Source organism: Strigops habroptila, chromosome 11, assembly GCF_004027225.2.
Source record: "Strigops habroptila isolate Jane chromosome 11, bStrHab1.2.pri, whole genome shotgun sequence".
Lineage (NCBI taxonomy): Eukaryota > Metazoa > Chordata > Aves > Psittaciformes > Psittacidae > Strigops > Strigops habroptila.
Genome location: NC_046360.1, coordinates 34,810,510 through 34,829,549, shown reverse-complemented (window position 1 = coordinate 34,829,549; position 19,040 = coordinate 34,810,510). Strand labels below are relative to the sequence as shown.

The following is a 19,040-nucleotide window of genomic DNA, read 5'->3' as shown; positions in this document are numbered from 1 at the left end:
AAAAAAGGTTGAATTCAAATACCAGCATCCTTAAGATAAAGCAGTGTTCCATTTATTCCATATTTACATCAAAACAACAGACTTCTTAAAAGCTTATTTTTATTTTAATGAAGGTATTATACAAAAGTTCGTTTTACTGTTTCTGTATAAAAACAGTCACAACTATAAATAGCCTTGAAATAACTGTCTGAAACTTCTATTTGGTTATACATGGTAGGGCAGGAAGACAAACTGAAGAAAGTAAATCCTAGGAGACTGTAGGTTATTATTATACAGGAAAATGGCATCTTTTAGATCAAAGCTAATTATCGTTTAATGGAATTCATTCTAAAAAGACCTGAGAATCCCTATAGGACAGCAGAAAAGAGAGAGTTCAAGATGGGACATTGCAGTTATAGTTCTACAAAAGAATTCCACCTGCTGAATCTAACAGCCTTAAGGACATAGGTTTTGTTCATGGTCATTGAATTGTCCATCTGAAAGTGACAAGACCAATTTAGCTCTGTCATTTCTTTTTTAAACACATGCACCTGTATTGTCTTTCTGGGACAAGAGCTCTTTGAAACAGGGTACCAACCTGAAACAAAAAACTAATCGTGATAAATGATCGATACATGACAAATCTCATTCCAATCAAGCTGTTTTACTAACCTGAAAGTGAGCATGCCATCCATAAACATATTTTTCTGAGACACATACTTTCTAGGGGGAAATTCATGTCCTACTCACAAGCATACGTAACCATAAAAACTTCTTCGTTTCCATAGTTGTTAACAACTAAGTACAAAGTATATGCTGAACCCATGGCTTGACTCTAATATCCACAAAAAATAGATGAGATGCAATTTTTGTCCTATTGTTTTTGAGGCAAGCAAGTAATCGTAACATTAGGAGTTTGCTGTATGTTTGGCACATGTAGCCAAAGGAAAAGAAGTTAAGAGACTTGGCAAAAAGAAATAAAGGACACCAAAAGGACATGGGCATGGTTAGTCTTCTTTTAAGTGAAGTCTACAGCAAATGTATACTCCCATGGAAAACCCGAGCCACTTGCACTTGAAAGGATAAAAGACTAAACCTAAATATCATGCTTATTTTCCATATCATCACTCAGCTTCTTTTATCACTCAGTTTGAGCTAAATATAAATCTTTGCACGCTTATAGAATTTAGATCTGCTCCTATGACTCTAATGGCTCACAAAGCTATTTCTACTTCAATATATGTTATGAATACAGGTAATTATAATTCACTAAAATTCATCTTAATCCCTTTCCATTTTCCCCATCTCATCAAGCAAGATAACATATGCAGAAGCTATTGGACTAAAGCAACAAACTAACCTGAGAATGGAATCAGCTAAATTAAATTATATTGTACTAGTGCTGCAGATTCTAAAAACTAAAGCTTGTGCCAGATAAACAATACCAGGAGTATCTGAATATGTGAATTACATTCTCATGCAGGTATATTTTAAGCTATAGTGCGATTACGATACTATATACATATTATTAAAATATTTCAAAGACTTCAACAGAAAATATTATTCTTAAATAGGAACACACTTCCATTTCCATATCACTAATGATACTATAAACAAAGAGTTTTATGAGCAGTGAAAATAATAAAAACCCAAACTCAAACTCTTTTCCCATGGATTTATGCCTCAGGGAACCGGTTCAGTGTGATATCTCTACTGCCTAATAAAAGGCAAGACCTTGTAGAATTTTCACTTAGGGTCACCATTAGTATCGCTCCTATTCTGCTGCCTACTTCCATTTGACATATGCTCTGCCTCTCTGCCAAAGCTGGTTAAAATTGGGCTGGGAACAATTCCAGTCTGAAGATAAACAGAAACATTTAAATGTTATCATGATACATACAAGATAAACGCTTACTGTTGTTCACATACAAAATCCTTTCTATTTCTCTCCTTGTAAATTTAGTCCAAACTGATAATCTCGCTTAGGCAAGACAGTTGGAATCTCTGAAACAGTAACGGATTTACCCCATACATCCATTATTCTTTTTATTTACAGCAAGTTGTAGACATATAACCAAAGACAATAACATGTAACAACGTATTTTGTTTTTTATTATTATTTCATAAAACTTTAAAATGTTATTCTTGTTATATAAATACAGCGTCAGCCCCTACAAAGTCTTACCCAAAGCTAGCTTTATTACATGACCTTATCTGAATCACTAGGAAGAGCTTCAATTAATTCACAGCAGTACACAAAGGTCAAATTAGCACCACCTTTCCTGCTCTTTTGTGTTTGTTTTATTCTGCGCTGTAAGATAAGTGTAGCAAGATAACAGAACATGAGTTTGAAAATCACATAGGAATTTGTTTACATTGTATAGATGGCCAAGGTCAGAGCCCCAGGCTCTGACTCGCAGTTCACTGGCAGACGAATCTTCCTTCTGAAACTGCTTTGCAAGCCAGGGTCCTCTGTATTCAGAGGAGCAACACACTGTATATGCACAACATAACTTGCAAGCATCTGATAAGCACTGTTTCCATGCTGCCACAAAGCCATACCATTGCTGTAGGTGTATGTAAAAGACTGTTCACCCAGCTGCTGGAATGGGCAAACTCCATCAAAGTTTTGGAATTGTATTCCAATGCTTTAAAAAGAAAAAACCATGATGGCAACAACAACATCTCTCCTCCCCATCGTCAGCCTTTCATCATCAGTAACGGGTTATGTCTCATCATCTTTTGCATACTCAAGGATAGGTGACTTTTCGGCTCCCTGGTAATAACATATACTTCAAATCACACGCACACACCATGTTTAAGGTTTCCATTTGCTGCTTGAGCAGCCGTTTGACAACTTGTGAAGTGGGAGTTCTGGTAAAACTGAAAACCCGTTGACTGAGGTAGAAGCCCAGAACAGCAGGGAGCAAAAGAAGATTCAGAAGTTTTTAACACCCTGAAAATAAGCACTGGAATCGCCTAGCCTTCTGTTAGCCCATTCAAGCACGTTTACATTGCACAAGGACTTCAGAGAAAATGTATTTCCACATAAATTCCCAAGCTGCCAACTTCAGCCTGGTTTTAGAACTTGCACATCATGAACAAAAGGTAAATTACATCATTAGGATTGTGATTTAGGCTTAATATAGAAATCAAGCAGCACTCCAAATTACTGTGAGTATATCTACAGGGAAGAAAAAAAGGAGCTAAAAAAGAGACACTTCAGCTGAGGCTGCATAGAGCTCCACAGAAATTGCAATATTCAACAGTGAAGAGAAACTGTACTACATGCTGTATGTGATTAAACTGTAAGAGTACTTTACCAAGGCAATGGTTTTGGTATCTTCAGATGGCACGCATTTACCTAAGTGTCTGTAGGAGTTTGGAGGGTCATTATTCTTAGCTATCTGCCATGGTCCATCATGGAAGCTTTTTTAAAGCTTCAAAGTGCAGAAGTAATTGTGCTAGAAATGAGTAGGGAAACCTACCCATTGCTGATGCTATGAACACCTATCATATAATCCAGAGTCAAGGCACAACCCCATCTCAACATAAAAATGACATAAAGGCGTGTGATCCTATAGCACGGCACGCAACTGCCACTGCACAGCTTTCCCGTCCACCGTGTGTCTGCTCTGCCTTTGGCCGTACCATGCTGCAGCCGCTGTTCTACGTACAGACCACCCCTGACTAACAAAAGCCAATCTGTGTACCAAATATGCATTATAGAACCCCGTAAATCCTATGGAAATGGCAGAAATTCTGAGAAAATTGGCTGTTCTGTGCAGTCATCTGAATAATTTGCAGCTTCGTCCCATTTTCACTGCGAACACAGCAGCTGGTCCTTCAGCCACTACTTAAGCATGCCACGTCCTACTGACGAGAATATTGCAGCTGGTATCTGCAGGTCAGGGCCTCAAAATTATCTTTTGGCATGACTCAGATCTAGCAAAAAGCATGTCATAAAATACGGTTAGACTTTTTGTCCTGGTAGGCGAAATTCATTTTCACAGCTCATTCATGTCTCCGGTGTAAGATCTTAATTATCCAAACCAACACAGGTTACTCCTCATTTATTTCTTATAGGCCATCTAATCCAACAAACTGCACAAGCATGTGCTCAGCTTCAGGCAGCTGAATGGCCTGTTCCAAAGTATTTGGTAGTTCCTGACCCAGGCCATCAAGTTCCTGTGGGTTTAAGTGAAGGAAAAATACCCAGTTGTGATTTCAGCTTAAATCTTAAATAATAACTTCTTGGAACAAAGTCTGGACTCTGCATTTAGGCTTCTGAGCATAGAGGGTGAAATTGCAGTTCTACTGCAGACAGTCTGTGCGCTGTTTCTCCTTTCTACTGATCAAAAATGTCACCCAAGAAACTGTGATCATTGATATATTTTTACGCTGCAAAACCCTGTAATCTAAAGATATTTTTAATAGTTAGCAGAGGTAAAAGCAAAATAGAAGCTAAAACATTATCCCTAGTTACTCTTAAGACACTTAATACATGACCTGACCCACAGAAAATACTTTTCTGATATTATTGTCATTTGTTTAATCTATAACATTAATTCTTTGTAGCTCGATAAATCTGAGTATCTTCCCCCTGTATTATCACGAGACTGGCGCTGACAAGGAAAGTCAATCTGTGGCCCACACACAAATAATAGCTTTCTATTACATTTGCCATTTCACCTGAATAATTCCTGATAATCATGAATAATGATGTTATTTGACATTCTAATGATACCATGCTGTGCAACTTCAATCCATCAGTCACTGTCAGGAAGGTCAAATATTTGTATTCCATTATCCAGAGTTCATTAAACAGTTAAATGACATTATACACCTTAATTATACTTCCAAATGAAACTAGCACATATCATTTATATTTGAGAGTCTATGTGATGCATCTCCACTTAAAAGAAGGATCATGATTTTGAATATTCATATGTGACAATGATATATACTGGAACTTCAAACAATTTTTCAGCTCTATCAAATCGTAATGTAAAGATGAGTTTACTTGATACACCTAAACACAATGTTCTTCACACCCTAAGATAGCTTATCATATTTTCTACTGTGTTACTGTAGGTTACTTCTTAGTGATCCTACAAGGGCTCAAATACAGATCGGTAACTGATATAGGAGCTGTAACTCACATAGGAAACTGATTGTTGACTTGAGCTATCTGTACACAAGATGAAAATATGATATTTATGTAAGAAAACAGGTGGGGAAAAGAAGAGAAATGTTGTTGTCTTGAAAGCAATGATTTAAAGTATATATCAACACAATTCAAAACCTGCCGCAGTGGATCAAAAGTATCATAAGAAAAAAGAAAGCAGCATATTCAACTGTGGCATTAAAAGAGTACTGTTTTATTAATACCTAATATTCAAAAGCATTAAGCTCACCCCGGGTTATCAGTGTAAATATTCACTAACAAACTACTATGGCAAGTAATCTAAAACACTTGATTTGCATGAATACAGTTTATCTTTTTCCCTCCCATCAAAACCATTTTTCTTGATCAGGAAAATAAAAACAAGGGGTTCCAAAACAGTCATTAAGTAGCCATCAGAAACTATGTATTGATTTAAGTAGACTTTTTAAGAAATCATAGCCTTTGTGATTATAGTGAGCATCTCCACTCAACCACAACCTTCTGAGGCACACACAATAGGAAGACAAATGGAAAGATAAATACAAGGAGAAATATGTTTTAAATCCACAAAAAGTACAAATAGGGACAAGACCTTTGTTTGATTAATGTAGTTTACCAGCTTATTAAAATGCAACTTCCCTCCTAGCTACAAATTGCTGCTTCCTAAATGAGTCTTTGAGACTAATATTAATAGACCTGACCAATCTTCTGATCAGATTTGATTCATTACAGTATTTTAAGTATGGGAAAAGCAGCAAATTCATTAGATTACAACAGACTCTAGGTGTGTTCTTCATTTCTTTATCTAGCTTGAACCACTGATAGGCAATGTGATTTTAAGCAATCGAAATCACCTCAGTCATGAATGAAACATGAGAAAAAGCAACCAAACACTACACTACCTCTCCTCCCCACCCAGACTTGCCACAGTGCATTCACAAGGTTTGATGACTTCATAGGTGGAAATCAGATTTGAAATTTCAATCAGTTCCAAAAAGCAATTAATGCTGCTTATTCTTAAATTATTTTGTTTGAATCATTTTGTTTTGCAAAATAGCAAGAATTCTGTTGAACACGTGAGTAAATAATAAGGTTTCCTTCTCCATACTAGCTTAGCCCCACTTATAGGGCAATATATCTCTGTTGGCACTCCTAATTTACAGAAATATAGTTGAAACAACCAAACCAATACAGTTATGGAGAATAAATTCAGACATGCTAATTGGGTTAATGACTGCCATCATATAGACCTAGATAATCAAAAGAGTTTATTGAAGGTTTAATTATCTTTCTCTCACCAAGCTATCTAGCTTTGCTTTCTGGAGAACAGGGAAAAATATCGCTTTCCTTCAGATTACCTGTTCTTTCACCGTTCTAAATCTCTCATAGCTGCCAAAAGGTATTGAGGTAACTGGGAAATAAGCAGTAACAGCCTTCCAGTTTGGGAGTTATTCTTTACTGTTTCTATGGCTTCGGTAAAAGACATTTTCCAGTTTTTGGAAACTACTTCCAAATGTCCATCATTTGGGGAATTTTTATATTCTGAAGTGAGCTGAGCTAGACTGTCACCTGCAAAGTCGAACCCAGTTAATTATTTTTCTACTTCTTTTTGCCAGTGCCAAATGCACCATCACATCCTTCATGGTGGCAAAGGCCAGGCCATGGGCACAGGCTTCTCAGACTCAAAGGACTAAAGGAAAACAGAACAGAATGTTACATCCTCAGCATTCCTTAGCACAACTAATTCCAAGGAGCAAGCCAGAAAGGTGACAACTGCCACCTTCTTTTCTACAGGATAGATATTTTAAATTTAATTTTCAACTGAATCTGCATAGAAAGTTTTAGAGTTAAATGAAGTCTCAATATAAAAAGGAAAAACATCTTAAGGATAACAGTTTTACATCAAGAGGCACAAAACAACTAATGTCATAAGACAAAGCATGCCTCTGAAATCAATCTCAAACTTTGCTAATTGGGCAAATTGAATTGCTTCCAATACATGCAGCACACTTACACTTTCCTTAACTTAACAAAATACAGACAATCCAGAAGTAGCTAAAGGTAATGATATTTAATTACTCAGTGTGAATGGCAGTTTTTCAAGGTTTATCACTGTGTTGCATATATTATATGTTTGTATTAAAACTCATTTTGAAAGTTTTCTATTTCATTATTGTACTGAACAAAGCAGGACTGTCAGGAAATATAATTAGGAAGTCACAAAGGACCTTCTTAAACAGATATTCAGAATTCCGTGGCTCTGACAGCAGAGGCTTTGCAAAGTGCAGTGGCTCAAGTGACAACAAACGTAAATGAGATTCAAGTTTTGGAATAACATTAGGGTTATATGAGTGTGCTGGCTTTCACTGCACTCCAACACTATGGGGCAAGGAACTCATGGGGAACCTCCTCAGCCCTACAACAGTAGGACAATCAAACACCCGCAGTCTCTCAGGAGAAAAGCAGAACGCATTATTTTACCTCCACATTATTTCTCTTCCTTTTCTGGCCAGTATTTGTACTGGCATTTTTTAGTTTTAAATACATGTTTTTAAAGATCATATGTTCCCAAATATCTGGATTCCAACTCGAAAATACTGTCAAATTCCTTAGATTTAAGAATATCTTACTCTTAAGCTATCTTCTACTTTTCTTTGTGCGTAGAAATGGACAACAATCTGTGAGTACTGACCAACTGGTATAAGCATAAAGAATAACAAGCAAACACACCTTGCTTCAAAGAAGGACAAATAGTGATCTTTTTTGAGGTTAATGAAACTGGCATCCCCCCGTCTGCAAGTGGAAACAATTAATACAGGAATCACATCGCAATCTCAGCAATGGCTTTGAAAATCTAAAGCACCAAATAAACATGCCTTAAAAAACCCTTAACCACCATTTTAAACAGCCACAAGAATTAAAAACATAGTTAGGTTAGGTAAGTCATTTTCTTTTCTCTTCAAACATGCAGGGGTAAGGACCAGAGGAGGTGTCTATGACAACTGAGAACAGTATCATCTCATCACAATCACCAATTCGGTGAAGAGATTTCCGAAGTATATATGCATCCTTAAGCTGTGCAGTAAACGGGCACAACAAACACTTGAGATCTGTAGCGGTTGACAATTTTTCTTGCCAAGATTAAAAAGTTTCAAAAGGGAAGAGGAAGTAATGAGATAGAAGATAGTTATTGCTGCTGAATCCTCTGACAGACCAGATGACAATCATTATTCAACTTCTCTTATTTAAAAAGACAAATAGAGCATCTCTCTGCGCCTCTTCAATCGTGACAAAACACAATCATCAAATCACATTATCTTCTTTACTCTGATATCTTGTAGGCAATATAAAATGATCCCCTACGGACAGCACTTTAGCTAAGGTACAAAGTTAAATTCATTCATGTGTGCTTACAGTGACTCAACTGCAATGCCTGAATTCTGGTAACGTTAATTTTTATGGCAGAATATCAATGTATAATCTGTGTCATGTATTATTTCCCTGCAACCAGGCAAATTCTACCTGGGAGTGACAGAAAAAGAAATACAGAACCACACAATGACATATTTGTAAAACACATTCATAAGTAGCTACATTTTTACATACACATCAGAGCAAAACCTTGAAGTTCATCCGACCAGACTGCATAAAAAGCAGGATTTCCAAATTCACCTATTTAAACTCATACTTGTCACACACGATTTCCAGTTTCATGAAACAAACAGCAATGAGATCATCTCAATGCATTTCCAGTTAGTAACTGTTGAAGATAATAAATCCTAACTAAAACTAACTCTTAGCTTCTGTAGAGAGTTCACTCATCTGAATGCACTATGATGGTAAAATGAAGACTATCAGTAAGGGAATTTTTACCTTTTATTGTACAAACATCTGCTCAGGAGAGCTCACTGAGAGGTGCTGAGGTTTATATGTTTTGATCAGAAACGGTAGAAGTCAGCAGGTTACAAAGAACAGCAAAAAGTAAAACAAATGGATAGCAGACTGTACACCCTTGTACAACTTTAGTAACCTAAATACGGCATTAGTGATAAAGCAAAATACGTCTGTATCAATTAATTATGCACTCCATTTCTTACCGCAGCCTCATTTTACAACTAAGCCTCCATTGTCCGCTATATTCATATCTATCCTTACACAAGAAAACTTACTAAAACATCATTTACCCAATTACCTTGCTTTATCCTACCTGAAAATAACTAGAGATGCCAGAAGAGGTAAGAAGCCCAACAGAGTCAGGGCCTTGCATCTCGAAACTCAGTTACTTTGCACAGCTATCCAGAAGTCTGGTACTGCTTCGGAGTAAAGCAATTGTGTTCAAAATACTCCATCTGTGAACAGTTTTCCCTTGTTTGCCCCTGCAGAAATCCATACTGGTGACTGGACTCACTTCAGACTTCTGTATCTGCACTCATTGGGGGAATACAGTAAATTGGATTTACCCTCACAGGATTTACATCTACACCAGGTAGTCTGAAGAGGTTAGGCTATGGCATTATTTATCACACTCTATGCCCTGGAGAAGGTGCTAGGATGACACACAATGCTTAGAGCGCATTCCTGCTTATTTTTCATGTGCATAGAATGACCTTTTCTTCCCTTTGCTGCTGGAGTTTGCACTGGTTTTGTCTGGAATAGAGTTAATTCGTTACTGCTGCGCAGAGCTTCCTTTTCTGCTCCTCACACTGCCCCACCATCAAGGAGGCTGGGGGTGCACAAGGAGCTGGGAGGGGACACAGCCAGGACAGCTGACTCCAACTGACCCCAGGGACATTCCAGACCATATGGTGTCATGCTCAGCGTATAAAGCTGGGGGAAGAAGGAGGAAGGGGAACACGTTTGGAGTTAATGGCATTTGTCTTCCTGATTAACCACATGATAGAGCCCTGCTTTCCTGAAGCTGGCTGAACATCTGTCTGCTGATAGGAAGCAGTTAAATAAGTCTTCATGTTGCTTTACCCATTAAACTGTCTTTATCTTAACCTTTTACTCACTTTAACCCTTCCAATTCTCTCTCCTATCTCACTGGGGGGAGTGAGTGAGCAGCTTTGTGGGGCTCAGTTGTTGACCAAAGTTAAATGACAACAGAAATCCTTTAAATATAAGGAGTACAACATGATTACTTGTGAAATTATGAAATATCTTCTTTATCTTATGGTACACCAAGGTATATTAATGTAGGTTTCAAGAAAAAAATACTATGTATTAGGCTTTTCACAGCAAACAGAGGACATGACAGTTTAACATTTTATTGCTGGCTTTCCTCCTAGGAATTGCAACAGGCAATTCATGGCAGATGCCTCTCAAAAAAATATGTACTGGAAGAACACACACAGTTGTATTACGCTGAATAGCACAAAATATTCCAATATGCTAGAAACAATAAGCAATAAATGGAATTTCCAATTGACTTTCCAGCAAATCTATTTTCATTACAAATGGAGATTTTGCATGTACTGCATTACTTATGGTAATTCTGTCACATCTATTATGAATAACCATGTATTCCAATCATCTTTTTTAATTATATTCTGCTGTAAGAGCAAGCCATGCAACACCTTGCCCACACTCAGTTAACTGTGTCTGTGCTGCATATCACATCCCGATGGCTGTGCTGAGGACGAATGGTCCTAGCCATGCAGAAACTGTAACAGGAATGGCTTGTAACTGTCATTTCATTAGCCAGAAACGAATTAAAATGATTAAAAAAAGGTGAATTTAAATCCAGTTATATACTGGAGGGGGGAATCTTTTTATTCCTTTCTGTTATAAAGTTGTGATTGGTACCTGTGGCTTCTTCCAGCTCCTTAGGATGAGGCTTTTCTCAGTAAACATTTAGCCAGGTTTCTTGCTAAAACTGTTTTTTTTCCAGGTACCTCTGTCACCTCAATGGCAGGAACCTCAAAGTAAATTCACTTAAGTCAGTTACTATAAAACTATAGCTGTAAGTTAACGACAAAAATGGAATTGGAACTTTTCAGCTGGATTTCAGCTAAATTAGAAATTTAGCCCAGAAATTTAACTGTGCATATCCAACCTATTATGACACACAGCTCACAAGCCCACTTTTCAGAGATCTCATTACTCCCCATACAACTAGGTTTGAAGGTCATTTGAACATATCACTAATAAAAGACTGCTCATCCCTCCACAGCATTTGTCAAGACACACCAGGCTCCAACCCAGGAGCTGCCTTCTCCTGGATATGGCCTTAGGAAAGCTTTTTTAATACCTCTTCCAATGTAGGTTGTGCTACAGTCTGAGAAATTCTTATCACTGTTCTGCTGAATGCATGTAAACCAGTAATTTAGTTGGCAACTTACTCCGTTTGCAAATAATACCTTGGATTTTATTACTTTCTCTTTTTCCTCTCTATTTAAAATACTAGCATAAAGCATTTAGAGTGGGATTTTCATCGACACCATTATATTAATGCAACTACAACACTGCAAACAGAATAGGTAAATACTTACGGTGAAGTACATTCTCCTTCACCAGTGAGCATCTTTCCAGGAAGACGAGATTTGAAGAGCAAGTGTATTTATCTGACCAAAGGATACAGCTGAACTCCATCCCCCACAAATAAAAGACCGGCAGAGAAGCACTTGTGCACAGAGCTCTGAATCTATTATCTTCAGAAGCAGCATTTCTTAATGCGAGTCAAACATCATCCCTTTGTTTGTAGACTGCAAACAAAATGACTCCAGCTCTGGGATAATTAACTGGCCTCTCTATCACCACTAAATTCAAGAGGTTTGCATATACAGAGCAGAGCAGTCATTCTTTGGGCTGTCTGTGGAGAACCTTTGTCCCAGAAGGAAGCTTGGCAATACAGCGAAGCTGGTGGACTGGATTGCGCTGCCAAGGCTGCAGTCCTTCCCCCATCCCTGCACAATATAGATTAATTTAGCTAAGAATTATTAGGTATAGGAACTGTTCTTCCTCACTCTCATTTGTGCAAATAAACATTATGGCATTAATAAGTCCTACCTGAGAGATCACAACTGCTTATATAAGAAAGAGTCCTGGAACAGCTTTATTTGGGATTCGAGAGAAAAAAACAACTTTGGGACTTTCCACTGATGCTCGACAGCTTCAGACTGGCATCTCAAAAAGAATTTATCAAATACTGACAATACACAAAGTAAATCTGAATCTTTCCTGATGAAGAAATATATTCTATACTTCTCCCACATTTCCACACAAGGTCCATCATTTACATCTGTCTTCCCATTCAGGAGGTCTTTTCTACACCAACAAAGGTACTTCTTCCTAGTACTCTCTTCTATTAGAGTTACTGGACATTTTGAGAAATTCATATAAGTAGTTCACCCCTTATTGTATCAAACAACGTTTTCTGTCTCCGTGTCATTCCCTTGCTATCTCCAGCATCATATTTATGTTACAAAATCTTTACCAAACCCCTTATTCTTAGTTCTTTGATCAAGAACTAAAAGGAGCATGACTGCTCCTTAGTGTTGTGCTACAGCAAACTAATAATAATAGCAATGCATATGAAGCTTCTGTTACAGGCACTAAAGAATACTTTCCCACAGGGTTCAGTATCTATAATGTGTAGTTGTAACAGTGCAGCATACATTACTGCAGTATATAAATGCAAATTTATATATTCTGCAATAACTGAACTTTTATTTTCTAAATCTTCGTTTTATGGCAAATATTAACACTTGTATAGGCTAAACCCCATAACATTTATAATTATGTAGCATAAATACAGATGTGATAAATGTGCAGTGTACAAACTAAGCAAATCATAATAGATAGCAGCTCTAACTTTATGAAGAATTCAGATTTCATATAGATGCTAAACACCATGGTTTTCAACAAAACTTGTGAGAGAATACTACTGTTCTTAGCGGACCATGCTCAATGGCAATTCTGTCAGGACTGTATTAAATGACAAAAATACTTTTAAAATATATTAACAAGTAATACTAATCAAAAGGATTATTTTCTTTTAACTGCAAATCTTTTAAGAAAAGCATTGTGGCAATGACTGTGAGAATACAGAATGTGTCAGTCTCAAGTGATACAGCAATTCTGACAGCATATGATGGACAAACCATACAGCAAAGCAGATGCTATTCTTACACTACTGACCCCGGATCCCGTCCCAGCACAAGACACTGCAGCGTAGACTGTTATCAAGTCCTTGAAGGAGCATCTGGTTCAACTAATGTTTTCTCTACTCATTAATAAAAGGAACCAGCTGCAGTAACTCACAGTAGAGCACATTGTCTCGGCCACAAATAAAGACCATCAATTTCATGTAGTGATGAAGTTGCCAGAAAATATCACATGTTTTGGGGTTTTATATATGGTCTAATCTCCTCAATCAGAATACTTTCTGGTGGGAAACACAAGATTCTATGGAAATAGCAATACCAAATGATCCAGCAAATTTCAGTATATAACAGTTAAACGGCGTCTTTTTTGTGTCCCCCCCCCCTTCTTTTTTTTAATGGAAAAGCCTTTTTATAATCAATCCCAGATGAAAAGCTATTGTAAAGTGTTTATTCTAATGTAGTATATGCACAGACATGTGTACTTACTGAAGGAACCAAACTGTCCACCAGAAATTTCTGCACAATTGCTTGGTCCTGATAACCCTCAGCAAATTGTTCCCAGCTGAAAAACCTGTTCTTTTTAATAGCCAATTCAATAAACTGTTGAAAAATGCTTTGTATATATAGTAGTGCCATAGATCTGATGTTTGTCATTACATATTGCATTCAATCAATTTACAAATGTTGCTGTGCTCCTTTTGTGCTAGTTCTTCTTATGGCAACGTGAACACAAATCCAAAGATCAATACTTAGTCTGCTGAAAAAAAAATTGGACATAATAAATGAATAATTTTATTTATAATAAAAAGTCCTAGTCCCCAAATGGATTCTACTAATGTTCAAATTCATTTTTCATCTTCAAGATAAAAGAAGTACCCTGCACAATGCAACGAGAAAGGTAGTGATAATAAACCAGCTCATATTTATTGAAGATGTGAGCAAAACCATGCAAAGCTATGGCGTATGATTAGGAAAACATCAATAAAATGGTAGGTCATTCACAAAGTACTTGTTCTCATATTAAAAAGCTAAAGTCCATTCCAAAGAGCAGATGGATTTTCTTTAAGAAAACACTAAAGTTCTGCTCTGAACTATGGAAGCAGCAAGGATCTGAATGAAATAAGTTCTTTTAGTAGAAGCTTAGCTCATGCTAGTTGCTAGAGCCGATTCAGTTCATTTTGTGTCTTTTGTGTGACAGAAACAATGCATTTGCTGACTGTAGATACATCCCTGCACTATTCCAGCTGCTGAACAGCCACCTCCTATAAAACAACTACAGAGTTGTTCAAGGGAGCCACAAATGGCTTCTTTCACAAGCACTTTGCAGAGCAGCAAGGTAACAGAACTTAAGAGGAAACAGGGACTCTACTTTTCATTGAAAACATTACTGGTACCTGTTAAGCGTGTAGCCCTCCCTCTCCATTTGGTTGTGCCAAAAGAGGTGAATGAGTTTGCTACCACTGCCAAACACATGAGCATATTTTAGCTTACACAGTAGAGATCCCAGTATAATGTCAGATATCCCTTACTTAATAGTAAAATCCCAGTTACTTCCTATTCAAGAATCTGTAGTAATCCCTCAAAGGGACCCTATTATGAACAGGTTCCTGAGTCCATGAACTAGCGCATACCCCTTAAGCAGAAGTCTAATGATGGGGCAAATGAGGTAGCTCTCTCCAGGAACAGGGGAGCTCTTTCCTTACCATGAATACCATTTTCTTGCTATTCCTACTCTTGGTTACTATTAGCACAGTTTGACTTTTAAGCGTCAACCTGAATTAACAAGATTGGCAGCTGGAAATAAACAAAGCTTTGTAATGTGTTACCTGAACCATCATGCTTTGGCATTGCTCAAATCAGAAACACTGAACTCTACAAGTCCATTTTGACTGAATTTTTTCAAGATTACAGCTTTATTTTAAAACTATTACAGCAAATTCACAACTCCAATCCTATGTTCTGTTTCAAGATGGTATTTCAACCTTACTACTTAATTAAAGCCACCACCTGGAGTGAGCTGGCTTTCAAACTGATTTCCGTGTCTCTCTAATTCACACACATTAATATTTTATTTCTACTAAAGAAAAAAAAAAAAGTCAAAATGAAAAGGAATGCCACAAGTGCGCCAAAGACAAAGCAGATAAAATTATTGCAATAAAACAAAGAAAATACAGTTGCTACTGCCAGGTCTTTAGATGAATGCTACATTATACAGACATTTTAAAGGCTTACAACTGCAAATTGCTCTGTTTTACAAACCATATTCTAGCCTTTGCATTAAGATCTTTGCTAATTTTTTCTTATTGTAATGAGAAAGGGAAGGGTTTTTATTACCTGAACATTTATTGAATGGAGAAACAAAGACTACATTAATATATTACAATACATGAGCTATTAAAACAGTGTGACACTATAAAATATGCTGCAATACTCATTATGGGATAACAAAGCTAAACCTGAGCAAATAAATGTATCTGCCAAACAGTCTGCAATAACTATACAACTAGAGTTTATAATCTTTAATTATTTAAGAAGGAAAGAAGCTCGTAATAATTAAGTTTTATAGGCTCCTTAAACTGTCATTACTTGGGGATCACAAAACTTTAGAACAAATAGCTTTCATTCACATAACTGTTCTTTATTTTTAACAGAAGATGCAATTGTTCACTAATTAATTAAAGAAAAAAAAAAATAAAAAAATCACTGTTTTTAAAACTTCCCCACACAGCACAGAGAACATTTTATTTACCCTCTGATCTGGACAATGCATAAGCCAACGTACTGCTCGAGCGTTTCCAGGCTCTGCATCTCAGAGTCACTGACGTGATACTGTCTAGACAGCTTTGAAAGTGGGTTGTGGAGGTTTTTCTAATAACAAATCTGTAAATCACATTGATTTACATCAGATTCTTAAGAAACTGAAGTTGAGAAGAACTGCTCATTCAATTCAATGAAATATATTGGTGAGACAGTAACACCTTTAAAGTTTGTAAGAAGTCTCTGCATCTTTGCCATGCATTTAATAACCAAATGATTTGACTTGTAGTACAGACACCATTCAAAGCAGGGGTAAAAAGAAGTTCCATATTGAACAATTAAAAACTGCAGATGTGACAGGAGGAAAAGAAGGTTCTGTATTTCACAAGAAGAATGTTTATGAGTTTAAAGAAAATATATATATTAAAGGTCACCAAATTTAAAAAATCTAAATTAAATTATGAGAGAAACAACATAAAACTACAGAGAAAAAGAACTATTTCAATAAGCTCCAGATGACTTTCTTCTTTTCCCCAAACACATTCAGCCATTGCCCGAGTTCTCACTAACATTTTACCATGGACCTCTACAGAAATGAACACCTTTAGTATTTCCAGAAAATTCCACCTCCAGCCACTGAAATCTGCATAAGTTATGCAGCAGCAGTTTTGACTAGAAAATAATATGCCATACTACAAAATACACTTAAGAGGTACAGTTAACATCTTGCAGAATCAAGTTCCTATACACTTTCTAAGCTGAGAATTTTACTTAGAACACGGAGCTTCATTTTTACCTGAGGAAATTCGTGTGCTATACAGATGGTTTATTTAATCCATTTCTACCTAAATTAATCAAAGCAATCTGTCCCAAAAAAGTTAAGAGTCTTCATACAGGATTCTGCTGCTGTTTGACAAACTGTGTATATTTAACTAGGAGAAGTTGAAAATGCTCCCTAAAGAAGTTACCACATCTAAAAATAAGTGACATTATTAAAAGGGAAGTGGGATGTGTTATTTAGCATAATATGAAATTTAAACAGTACTACCTCGGATACACTTTAAAATGCCTTTAGTAGCACCTGGTTGTTTATACATCTTCCACAGTGAAAAGGTCAATAGAAACTCACCTCTAAGGTCATAGTTGCCAAGCAACCATTCTCAGCAGTTCTGCAACACTGCTCAAGCGTGTTACCTTCCGATGCCTGGATTCAGAATAACCCCGTGCAGCATCCTACCTGGCCTCTGAAGCACACCAAGCTCCTCCTGCTCTTCCCAAGGGCACAGGCACCAGTCATCGAGACGCTGCTCAAAAGGATACGTCCTGGGACCACCGGCCTCCGGTTCACCAGAGCAAAGGACAGCTCAGTCTTCAGGAAGACCACAGAGGGCTTGATGAGGTGCTGCCCGAATCTCAGCATGATAAATATTAATCTTCAGGGTCTGAAAGAGACAATAGTGAAGATAATAAAGGGAATGGCTTTGCCTTTCCAAACAACAGGAATCAGACAACCAAATTGTCTAGGCAGCTTCTGGAAAGAAGGTACCTCCTGGGCTCACCAAGGCATTGGGTGTTTGGGAAAGGTTGGTAAGGCTTTCCTAAAAGTATCACTTCTTTCTTGGGATGATGGAAAAGTCTTCTTTCCAAAGCAAAAAACTTACATATAATTTCTTAAACCCTTTTCTCATCATCTTGGCAGGGCTATAAAATTCTAGGCAGAGAATGTCATTTCTCCTTTCCGTTTTCATTTCTTCTGCAGTGTATAGATTTGGCTTGTGTGCTGGAAGAAGGACAAATAATATCTCAGATGCCCTTTGCCACGATGCAAATTAATTAACACAGGACTTACAACATAAGCCACATTTTCTAAATCAGTCTCTCCACTAAATATCTCAGTTGACGATATACTGATAATTTAAGGAAAGCGTATTTAGTCACCTTCCATCCATGCTTTCTAGTTTGAGCAACTGAAATGTGAAGACTATCAACAGCAATGTGCAACATTTTCTCTTACAGAAAGAGAGCCAAACATTTCCACTTTCATTCATTAAAGTTTGCTCTCCTCCTGAAGAGGACAAAAATCCTCCTTAAATAGCCAAGACACAACCCTAACAGTGTCTATTTTAGGTCTTTAAGCCCTAGAGTATTTAAAGTATTTAATTCAATCAGAAATATCCAAAGGTACTGCAGGGTAAAATATGAAGTAATGAAATTTCATGTGACAATGTTTTGGACACATTGAAAGCATTACACTAACATTACCCTGCATGAACCAAGTGACTAATCAGAAAATTCAGTTTTATAAGGTGCTTCAGGTGAGGAAAGAGACTGTTAGAGTCATGGAAGGGCTTTTGCTGCAGTTCTTTCCTTGCAAGACTACTGCGTTCAGTAAGACCCAAACTTGGCTCTTATTCCAAACGATTATATGAAATGTTTTCATGAAATTTAACCCTAAGCTGTATTGAGAAAAATCCATATCTGAGGGCGCTATGAGAACTACATCATACATCCTTTTACAGACTTCAAGAGAGACAGTCAGTTGAGTTGACATCCTGTATGAATACATTAAATATTCACCAAAATAAATATGTGCAACAGTATTAGGCACAGAGTTTGGGTCACCACTGCTCTCCAATATTGATAGGTATTTTCAATGCTTTAAAAACAAGTAAAAATACCTTTGCAGAAAACACTAGGTGGATCCATACGCAGATTCTGTGGATTGCAGAATTGAGGTTGACTATACGATGTATTCGTAATACTCCTTCATTCCATCTTGTTAAAAAAGGCCAGAAAGGATCAGTAAGGTAAAAAAACCACTGGCCTCACACCTCCCTACACAATAGTCTGAAGAATCACGTTACAGCCTAAGTGGGTTGATCCAGAATTATTAGAACATTTTTAAATCTCATGCACAGAATTAATGCAGGTATTAAAACCTCTTCTATTTGCTTGCTATACGATAATATATCAGAATAATCTATTTCTAGCTCTTGATTCAGACTAAATATCACGTTTCAAATGAATGTGTC

The 19,040-nt window shown here is 37.0% G+C and overlaps 1 protein-coding gene across 5 annotated transcripts in view; it reads right to left on the bottom strand.

The window, feature by feature from the left end:
* Positions 1 to 19,040, bottom strand: part of FHIT (fragile histidine triad diadenosine triphosphatase) — a 550,770-nt gene that overhangs the window by 377,888 nt on the left and 153,842 nt on the right. For 3 of the 5 annotated variants that reach the window (XR_003993747.1, XM_030501535.1, XM_030501537.1), the window contains exon 3: positions 17,329 to 17,450. Coding sequence is in view for 4 of the 5 variants with exons in the window: in XM_030501535.1 (XP_030357395.1) it covers positions 17,329 to 17,428 (100 nt within the window). In the remaining variant the exon portion in view is untranslated. Of the gene's footprint in view, positions 1 to 17,245; positions 17,451 to 19,040 lie in introns of all 5 variants that reach the window. The other 2 variants (XM_030501539.1, XM_030501538.1) reach the window with 1 other exon arrangement.